The 10,900-nt window shown below is 45.1% G+C and overlaps 1 protein-coding gene across 1 annotated transcript; it reads left to right on the forward strand.

Moving 5' to 3' along the window:
• The first annotated feature begins 1,232 nt into the window (after positions 1-1,232).
• On the forward strand, positions 1,233-9,914 carry POLR2M (RNA polymerase II subunit M). Its single transcript, XM_079768056.1, has 4 exons — positions 1,233-1,489; positions 3,035-3,673; positions 5,955-6,159; positions 8,687-9,914. Exons 1-4 carry the CDS (start codon positions 1,377-1,379, stop codon positions 8,831-8,833), a joined length of 1,104 nt encoding a protein of 367 aa, XP_079624182.1. The 5' UTR covers positions 1,233-1,376; the 3' UTR covers positions 8,834-9,914.
• The last annotated feature ends 986 nt before the right edge of the window (positions 9,915-10,900 follow it).

Consider the following 10,900-nt stretch of genomic DNA (forward strand, 5'->3'; position numbering starts at 1 on the left):
GACACAGCTCGGGTAGCTGAATTATAAAGAGAGGGTAAGAATTAGGTGTGGTGCTTATTACACCGCCTTCCTCTTCTCAACAGCCTTTAAAAACACACACACAACACCTTTCAACAAATTTAAACACGTGGAAATAGGCATAAAGTGAAGGGGATTTTCAGATTGGTGTTGTAGAAAGAGCAGCTGGGCATTTGAGTTTGAAAGCTGGTGCTGTCACTAGTGTTGTGCCCTGGGAATATTTACTTGTGTTTTTGTGCCTCTGTTTTTCTACAGGCAAAATCTGAAATTGTTAAGAGAGGCTCTGAAGCCAGACACCAAATGTCTTGCAATGCCTGGGGCAGTGCCGCAAATGAATAAAAGTCTGGGGCCACATGCCACAGAGTCCCATGAAGAAAAGTGAATGGTCCCTAAGGATCCTTCCCACTTTTAACATTTGAGGACTCCATTCGGGCAAGGGGGCACCACATCACAGACCGGGGCCTTCCGAGCCGGGTCCTGCACAGTCCCCAACCTCACCAATGGCTAACTCATCACTCATGCTTGGACTTACATTTCCCTTCTCAGATACCTCCCCTGGTGCCCACACCAATCTTACCATTACATTGTCTTATTATTTGACTGATGTCTGCCCTCTCCAGCACTCCGTAAACTCCACAACGGCAGGGGCTGTGGCTATTGTTGGGGTCATGGTGGCACTGAGTAAAACTTCAATATATATACATATACATATATATATATATATATATATATATATATATATATATACACACACACACACACACACATATATGTATATGTATGTGTGTGTGTATATATATGTGTGTGTGTGTGTGTGTGTGTGTGTGTGTATATATATATATATATATATATATATATATATATATATATATATATTGATTTCAGAGAGGAAGGGAGAGGTAGAGATAGAAGCATCAATGATGAGAATCACTGGGGATCCAGCCTGCAATCAGGTCGAGCTCAAACCCTGAGCCACGCCAGCCGGGCATGAGTAAAACTTTTTAAAAATTAAATTTAATTTTTATTTAATTGTTGACAAGTGTTACAGAGAGCGGAACTTTTTGAATTGACAGGTGAAGTAACAAACCCCTGCGCACTCCCGCCCAGGCTGGGCCCGACGTCATCCTCCGAAACTTCCGCCCCTGCGCACTCCTCCAGGCACCCCCTTCTCCTTGTCTGTGTTTGTTTCCGGCGTTTCAATAAAGCTCGATTCGGTTCGAATAAAACCAGTCCTTCCGGGAAAATGGCGACGCCCTCGAGTGCCCCAGAGTCGCCGCCGGCCGCGGACCCGGCGCTGGCCGCGGGGGCTGCCGAGGGAGCCGAGTGCCCGCCGCCCCGCCCGCCGCAGCCCCCGCAGAATGTCCTCGCTGCCCCGCGGCTTCGAGCCCCCAGCTCCCGAGGACTTGGGGCGGCGGAGTTTGGCGGAGCTGCGGGAGATGTTGAAGCGCCAGGAGAGACTTTTGCGCAACGAGTAAGCTTGGGTCCCGCCGAGTCACCGCCAGGCTTGGTTCTGGCTCCTGGACGTGACCCCCCCCCCCCCCCCCCCGTTCTCCTCCGGGGAAGGTGACCTGGGCGCCGGCAGCTGCGGGCCGGCCCCGCGCGGAGCGGACGGCCTACGTGACCCGCGGAGCCGACCGGCCCCTGCGCTCCCCCCGCGGGGCGGCTGGTGTGCGCCCCCGCCCGCGCTGCCTGGCTCCTCCTCGGTTTCTTCTCCCGCCGCTGTGTGGGTTCCTGACACGAGGGTTGTGCCCCCCACCCCCCGCATCGTGTCCCAAACATCCTCGCAGCTTCGTCTGTAAATCCTGTTTTTACCGGAATCCTTGGGATGGAAAGAGCGGGGTGTAAAGAGTGGTTTGTTGGGCAGAGGAAGTTGGCCTCCCCTCCGGGTGGCGGACTCGGTGGGGCACGATGAGGGGCGTGATTTGTGAAGGAAGCCGACCTGAGCTCGGCGCAGGGCGCGGGGAAGCAATGAGAGGCTGAGGACAGTGCGAGGGTGTTTTCCGAGGGGTCCCCCACCAGGAGCGGGTAGGAAGTGAACCAGAAAAGCAGTTGTGGGGCTGGGGAAGCGACGTGGGGCCTGGGCTGATCTAAGTAGGTGGTTGGCAGGGAGGGCCAGGTTTGTAATCGGTGGAGAACGTGGTGGCGGGGCCCGAGAGAGGAGAAGGCTCGGGGAATACAGGAGTCTCAGCCGGCGGGGATGCTGGAAACGGCGGGAGTGAATGTGGTGTCGGAGACAGAACGTAGGGCCTGGGGTGTAACCTTCCCTCCCCGTTTACTGGGTGGCTGGAGCAAGGGAATCAGAAAAGAAACTCTCAGCAAAAGGGACAACTGATCTCTTGGGGGCTTCAAAGACACAGTGTATTGACTTAGTGAGAATGGGTTTTTCATCTATGGCAGCAAATTAACTTTGGGGTCTCAGGACCCCCTTTTCTACCCTTTACCACTTCCTGAGTGTCCCAAGAGCTCTTGTTTTATATCTGTGGGTATTTGCCAATGCATTAGGGATTACAAGTGAGAAATCTTTAAAAAACACAAGAATGTACAAGCTCACACATTCTATTAGCCATAGCAGTGATAACCACATATCCCGTGGCTTCTGGAAGACTCCACTGTACCCATGTGAGAAAATGAGAGTGGAAATGGCCAAGTGTCTTACTTAGTATTATTATGGAAATACTTTGGCCTTCCAGACACGGCCACCTCCCCTCCCCAGAAAGGTCTTGTAGATCATTCATACTTATGTTGATTTTTGGGACATCTTATATAAGTATTGTATAAAATACTTTTGTTGAAATTCTAATTAGATGAGACAAATGAGGCATATTCCCTATTCTTTCAGGATTCCCTTGTTTTGGGGGGTAGTTGGATAATTACATTCCTGCTTCGGGGCAATTGGAAGTCAGGTTTTTAACGTAAGGATAGATTTTTTTTTTCCCTTTGAAGATAATGCTTTGTCTTTATGTCTCAAGTTTAAAAACATGGCTGTAATGCATACATGTTCTTTTCCATTTGACAGAAAATTCATTTGCAGATTGCCCGACAACGGTAAAAAGATCTTGGACTCTGTTGTCAAACTGAAAGCTGCCATTGCAGAACGTGAAGAAGTTAGAGGAAAAAGTGAACTGTTTCATCCTATTAGTTTAGACTGTAAACCAAGGCAAAAAGCAATTGCAGTTGACGTGGACACAGATAAGGCCCAGAATTCTGACCAGATACTTGATACTTCATCACTAGTTCCTGGCTGTTCTGTAGATAACACCACGTCGTCTAAAACAGCCTCACAACAGGGACTTGTACATTCTAGTCACAAAGGTGATGAAGAGGCTCCTCAGGTTGGGTACCCAGTGAACAAGTGCCCAGCTTCCAGCAGCAGAGCCACCGCTCCTTCCTCACCCGAAGCCAGCGAGTGTCTCCCTCAGCATCCTGGGTCAGGTCCAGCAGAAGATAATTCTACCAGCTCCGACGACCTCTTCATTGATAGGTTACAAAGGATCACAATTGCAGACCCAGATGAGCAACATTCGGAAGAAAACACGAGGACTGAGAACTTGACAGGCCTTCGTAGTGGGACACAGAAGAAACCTCATTACATGGAAGTGCTAGACATGCGAGCCAAAAACCCAGTGCCCCCACCACGTAAATTTAAAACCAATGTGTAAGTACCCTTGGAGACAGACCTGTCACAGGAACATAATGTTGGTTAAACTCAAAAAATTGGGAGAACATTTAAGTTCAGTGGACTTTGTGTGAGAACTATTGTATTTAGGAATGAGTGTGCTGTGGAAACAGTGAGACTGGCCTGCCTGGAGTGGAGGATTCATGTTGGAAAACACTTTAATATTTCAGCCAAATAATCGAAAAGGTTTTAAATAGCAGATGGAGTATTAAATTTCAGGATACTTAGCCAATATTTTATAATAAACAATTTATTATGACTTTCAGAACCATTTTCTGGTATACAGCTCCCCCTTTGATTAGAATGTCAGCCAAAGAAAAAGCAATTGCAGGAGCCCACAGACTTTCTCAGCAGAAATATTTTGTGTGCTCATGGATGTAGCAGCAGGTGCTGTGGTGACACAGAAGTACAGATTCTGCTCATCAAAGAGTTTAGGCTCTAGATGAGGACCCAGGGCTTACACACTTGGAAGAACAAACCATGTAACAACTTCAGAGGGAAAGAAGGTGAGAAGAGGTTAAAAAAAACAAATAGATTGGGGTAGGACGCAAACTAACCCTGCTTCTAAGTTCCTTTTCATAGTTTTGTTTCTGAGCTCTTCAGAGAAAGAAAAGCTCTTTGAAGAAAGAATGTTACCTATTTGTATGCAAATGTGGCATTCAAATCGGTGTAGGAACTGGTGAGGCCTAGATCTACAAGGGTGTAGCATTATCAGATACATAGGGGAACCACTACTGCCTTCCTTTTAAAAACTGAACACCTCTAGTTAAAAATACCTAAAACCATTTTTATTGTTATAAAGAGTCTTTAAAGTTTAATCCTACCCCAGTTTTAACCTCAAAACGTTTTATTTCTTTAGTCTAGAAAACCAGGATTGTGTTACTTTAATTTTTAGTTAGGGGTAAAAAGTAATCTTTGATTAACCTCTCATGTTGTGTGCAAAGAAGTATCTCCTCACTGCTGGGAAGACAAAAATAAACAGAGAATACCCTGATCCCAGTTTTGAGATCCTGTCATTTAGCTGGAATGGGAGTAGCAGTGAGGGCTACCAGGGGTTAAGGAAGTTGAAAAGAAAGCTCCTGTGCACTTAGAGCAGATCAGGAAAGGCTGGGCCTTGATAGAAGGCCCTGGGCCAGAGGGCTTGAGGGGAGCATGAACAGCTGCTTGGCAGTTGCAAAGTGCCCTTGGCCACCTCCTGCATGTTCTCCTGGCTCCATTGCCACCGGGATGCTGGAGGCTGCCCCTCTCCTATCTCTAGCTTTGGTCTTTTTGGAACTTCAGATTTACACTGCAGTTACCTATGAAATGTGACTGTGTGCGTATACATGGCACCTCAGGTTTAACATGTACAAAGTAGAACTCATTTCTTCCCAAATTGACTTTTTCCCATATTTCCTAATTATTAGTGTCACCTCCTCATCCCCCTCCCCTTCCCAAGGTGTCTTCCTTTTTCCTCATCTCCATATCTTCTAGCTATGAAGACCTACATAATACATTTCCTTTGCCTTCATCCTCTTTCCTAAGGGAGGACTGTTACTCTCTTGGGCTATAACTATGGTCTGTTCCAGCCTCACGCCTTAACTCTTCACCAGTCCATCTTCTCCACTGCTGCCAGAATAAAATTTGTAAAATCAAATCGGAACCTGTTCCCCAGAATAGAGCTTTTCATTATGTCTGGACCCAGTCTACTTCCCGGGCTTGTCTGGCTGCCTTTTCTGTACTTCTCCCTCTTGCACCTCCTGTGTGCTGCAGCCATGTGCTTCTCCCTCTGCTGGGGTGCCCTCCTCCCCTCATTTTCTTGATGGGCACTATTCCAGGACTCCTCAGATTTCACCATCTTGAAGTTTTTCTGACAACCTCCCTGTTTCCCATTAGAATTAATGTTTCCTTTATGTTCCCAAGTACCATATATAGATATGAATCATGGTACCTATGGTATTATATAGGGTAGGTTTACAGTTGTTCATATGGAAAATAGTACAATCATTAATAAATAATAGGAGAATGAACTGTTGGACATACAACTGTAAACCTACTTTTGTCCCACCCCTGTGTTGTGCTGAAACGAACCTTATTTCCCTCTACTGGATAGTAAGCCCTTTTGCAAATGTTTTTTGAATGAAAAAAAGAAGGTAGCTTCAGTTCAAGTATAAAGTTTGAAGAGAGAAGGAAAGGACAAAGCTATGGTTGAAGGCCACTTGTGTGAGTGTGGTAGATATATGTCTACAGAAAGGTGATATAACATAAGTTTTGCCTCCAGGTTACCTTCACAACAGAAGGATTCACCGAGTCATCAGCAGAGAAGAGGGTCTCCTATTTCCTCAGAGGAAAGGCTGCGCAGGGATAAGCAGCATCTCGATGACATCACAGCGGCGCGGCTTCTACCACTGCACCATCTGCCTGCACAGCTGCTCTCCATAGAAGAGTCTTTGGCGCTTCAGCAACAGCAGAAACAGAGTTATGAGGTATTTAAGAGTATTGCTTGTTTACTGTCTGTATGTTGGATGCTACTTACGTAAGTCAGAACTTACTTCAGGGAGGACGGGATTTAACAGAGGGATTAGGAGCCAGAGAAATGGCAGATGAGTGCCGTCAGCTCTCAGATGTGTGCCTCTAGTTTTCAGTCTTGAAGTTGCTAGACCTGCAGGAAGCAGCTGGAGGTGATCACAGCAACCTGCAGCATCAAACTGGTATTCACCAGGAAATGCTGCCACATGGCGCATCTCCGAAAGCCCAGGCTCTTAGGACAGCAGTAGTATCACTTGTGTCTTCTACCTTATAAAGCCCATGGGAGAGCTGCTCAGTGGTGGGGTCTAACCAGGACCTGCAAAGAGAACCAGGGAAATGTGGTTTCCGGCTTTCATCTCCTGTGATACATGGGGGGGGCATAAAGGGGGTGGGGGAACAGTGTTGTGTTCCAACAGACAATTGGACACTAGGCTTAAAAGCCTAATCGGCAGGCCCTTGTGAAGATAGAAGAATCTCCTACATATAGTGACTTAATCATGTTTGTAGAGGACTGTTTTTGAAGATCTGTACGTTCTACATAGAACTTTAAACATGTATATTGACAATTTGTGTACAGAATAACGAGATGGAAGAAAATAGGTATGAGAACCTTAGTGAGAAAAGAAAAGGTTTGATATATTTAGTAATAATTTGAGTCTCCAGAAAAATAGTAGCCTAAAATCTTAATATTGCTTAGATTTTAATCAGGTAGTATGTACCAGTTAATACAGAACCAAGGCTATTCTGCCTTGGCTTTTCGTAAAAGCTCAGTTGGCATGGATTGGCATGGCACTCTTTTTTAAAGCCATTTTTCTTCCTCTCAGTGCATTACAATTATACAACCATAGCATTGAGGAATTTTTTAAAAAATTGTCGATATGGTCTTAAATGCCTGTCCTAAGACATTTTTAGGTTGAATTACACCCTTCAGTTTGAAGTTGACTTCCTTGGCAGAGTAGTAGTAGCTCCTGCTTCAGTCCTACTTTTCCATAATGTCCATGGCCTGAGGGGATGGTCCTAAAGGAGCTCCTGTGATGTGGGAGAAAGCACGAGGAATGTGAAGGGCAGAACTGGAAATGAGTATTGCTGCCTGCCGTGCATCGCTGGTTTATCCTTGGGTGTATATAAGCACATTGCCAGAATCTGGAATTTACTTGGACACTTTTCTGCATAGTAATTTTCTTGGGACTTTATTTGGAGAAGGATAGTCAGCTTTCCAGTATTAACCCTTTGCACTCGCTTGCTTTTTTCTCGATTCCTTTATTCTACTCGGGATTTAACTTTTTAAATACCCCAGATTTTACAAAGCGCGGCAGTAGAATAAAAAACTGGAGTTTCTTTTCATACAAACTTACTTATTTGGATTTTTTTATATTTCAAATTATTGATACATTCAAAGAGTAATTTTAATCTCGACATCCGAGTGCAAAAGGTTAACTTTTTGACTTTAATGTGGCATTGAAAGGTAACTCATAAGCCTAGAAGCCATGATTTAATCTAGGAAAGATGATTGTCAGTTGGAGAATAGCACAGCATTAGTGATTTTTGACATTTGATAGCTCAGATTGTTCTATGAGTTTATATATACACACTAGAGGCCCGGTGCACAAAATTCGTGCACAGGGGGGTGAGGGCGGGGTGGGTGTCCCTCAGCCCAGCCTGCACCCTCTCCAACCTGGGACCCCTTGAGGGATGTCCGACTGCCAGTTTAGGCCCGATCTCACAATCCAGGACTGCTGGCTCCCAACCACTTGCCTGCCTGCCTGCCTGATTGCCCCTAACTGCTTCTGCCTGCCAGCCTGATCACCCCCTAACCACTCCCCTGCCAGCCTGATCGACACCTAACTGCTCCCCTGCCAGCCCGATTTTGCCCCTAACTGCCTTCCCCTGCTGGCCTGGTCACCCCTAACTGCCCTCCCCTGCAAGCCTGGTTACCCCTAACTGTCCTCCCCTGCAGGCCTGGTTGCCCTCCCCTGCTGGCCCGGTCACCCCTAACTTCCCTCCCTTGCCAGCCTGGTTGCCCCTAACTGCCCTCCCCTGCAGGCCTGATCTCCCCCAACTGCCCTCCACTGCAGGCCTGGTCCCTCCCAACTGCCATCCCCTGCTGGCCATCTTGTGGTGGCCATTTTGACCACATGAGGGCGGCTATCTTGTGTGTTGGAGTGATGGTCAATTTGCATATTACTCTTTTATTAGATAGGATGTGTGTGTCCACATACTTAAAAATATATCTGTATTTATAACTGTTGTAGTGTGAACTGATTGCTCAGTTTCTCATGAAGAGGTGGAATATTTCCATGCACTTCATTAATGGACATCTGTAACTAGAGCTGTAGCAGGCTAGTAGTTCTCCCAGCACAGCTCTGTTGCGTCTGTGGTAGACACAGCTGTCAGGCTTGGTGCATTGCTGTAGAGCTCTAAGTTTAGGAATTGTAGGGAAAATATGTGAGTGTGTAACTTCTTGCTTTACATTTTATTTTAAAGGAGATGCAAGCAAAGCTCGCAGCACAAAAATTAGCTGAAAGACTGAATATTAAAATGCAGAGCTATAATCCAGAAGGGGAGTCTTCGAGGAAATACCGAGAAGTAAGGGATGAAGATGATGATCAGTCCTCTGATGGTGAATTCTGAAGATGGGCATTGGGGTACTCTCCTGACTCTGCCTGTTGAGATGCCATTTTCTTACATCAGACTTTTCTAACAAGTATCAAGATCAGTGTCAGATGTTGAGGGAAATAATTTTATAAAGTTACGCAACAGTAGCTATAAAAATAGTTTGTCTTTCAGAAGATAACTTTCATGTACTGGAAAAGTTTAACATTTGAATGTTGTGTTTAAACAATGTATTAAAGTTTTGCAGTATGTTGTGTGTTGTCTGATATTTTAGTAAATAGTAAAGAACATTTTTTTTCTCTAAGCCAAATGAAAGCAGGTGATTGCTTTTTTCCCTACTTTTTATCTCTATCAAATAGCTTTTATTACATGCCTTCCAGTGAAATATTTAGTTGTCCCAGGCATCACCTAAAATGAATTAGGAAGATATAGTTCCCTCTTCTTTTGAGTAATGAAGGGAGCAGTCTAAAGAATTCTGTGCATATTTGCATGGGCTTATTGAGGTACTGGATGGGAAATACCTAGGAAGACACTCATGAAAAAATGCTTAAATGTTTGTTTCCTTCTTCTGTCTTCCCTTGGAAGAATGTTATCTTTCTTCTGGTTACGAATAAGGAGTACATTTGACTCTTGAACAACACAGGGGTTAGGGGTGCCAACCTGCGCAGTTGAAAATTGTATATAACTATTTTTAGTTCATGTTGGAGGGTGGATGGTCTCTCTGAATGACCAGCTTTGCCCAGGGTAACATGAAATATAGGAAAGTCTAAGATGACTGATGATGTGAAGGGAGTAGCTGTTCATATACTTGACCTGATCTGAGTTCATTGCTCTTAACAGATGATAGATTCAGTTTGGTGAACAAAACAGTTTTTTTGTTTTTAAGCTATAATTGAATTATTTGTCAATACATTGTTGTTTTTTCCCCCCAAAGAAACATACATATGTAGGCTGCAAAAACCTCAATCTATATATTCATGTTTGTAGGATTATATGATTATCTTCAGAGAAATTAACATGTATGTTATCAAACATTTCTTTAATATGTTGGAACTTTTAAACAGCGTTGAAAGCAAGAATAAAATATTAATTAGAGCAACTTCAAAATTTTAATGGTGATGTGTTACTGGTGCTTAATTAAATTTAACTTAACTTTAAAAGAGACTTTTCATATATGTAATTTGATGGAAAATACATTTAGGTCAGATGTACAAGGAGAGTAAGGGCTGAGTTCTATATTAAGCCCCCATTACTTCCAGAAAAGCAAATTAAAACTATACTGAGCTAATAATTTCATTATTTTTAGTTTATAAAACTAATAGTAAATGATTTCACAACATAAAGTTATTTGATGTTCTTTTGTTAGAGGATGAAATAATACATGTTACTGGTATGTCTGGAAAGTAGGATAAGGTAGAAGGGTTCACATGCACACATGCACAATTCCTGTAATTCTGCTACCCAGAGAGAGGTTCTACTTGTGTATATATGTACTTGTACATATTTTTTTATATGCATAGCTATCCATGTATATTTTCAACCAGAGGCCCGATGCACAAATTTGTGCACAAGTGGGGTCCCTCAGGGTGGCCTGTGGAGATCGGGCCCCAGCTCGCGACCCCAGCCTCGCAGTCCCACAGCCCCGCCTGGCACCCCGCCTTGGCTTGGCGCCGCCCCCTCACGTGCTCCACCATCCCACCTGTGGGCTGATTGATCAGGGCTGGGGCCCCCCACCCGACTCCCTCAGTGCCTAGGAGCTGGGTGGCGTCCCCGCCCCCTGCTGCCACCACTGCTGGTCGCCGTCTGTGGGACGATCAGCAGGGTAATTGGGCCCCCGCTCACACCTGCCTTGACCTGGGGCCGCCCGCTCACCTGCTCCACCATCCTGCTGTGGTCCTGCTCTCATTGGAGCCCATTGGGGCTGGCAGCACCTCCAATGCCAGCCTCCACCGTGTTCTGCGCTGCCCCCTGGTGGTCAGCGCATGTCATAGCGAGCAGTCAAATGACTGCCTGAGGGGACAATTCACATATTAGGCTTTTATTATTCTACCAAATAAAAGAATAATATGCAAATTGACCACACCT

This window comes from Cnephaeus nilssonii, assembly GCF_951640355.1.
Source record: "Cnephaeus nilssonii genome assembly, chromosome: 4".
Lineage (NCBI taxonomy): Eukaryota > Metazoa > Chordata > Mammalia > Chiroptera > Vespertilionidae > Cnephaeus > Cnephaeus nilssonii.

Excerpts from the sequence above, each read along its gene's own strand:
- POLR2M (XM_079768056.1), top strand. The coding sequence starts at position 1,377 with ATGTCCTCGCTGCCCCGCGGCTTCGAGCCCCCAGCTCCCGAGGACTTG. Across the intron at positions 3,674-5,954 it reads CGTAAATTTAAAACCAATGT|GTTACCTTCACAACAGAAGG; the intron begins GTAAGTACCCTT and ends TTTTGCCTCCAG. Across the intron at positions 6,160-8,686 it reads AGCAGAAACAGAGTTATGAG|GAGATGCAAGCAAAGCTCGC; the intron begins GTATTTAAGAGT and ends TTTATTTTAAAG.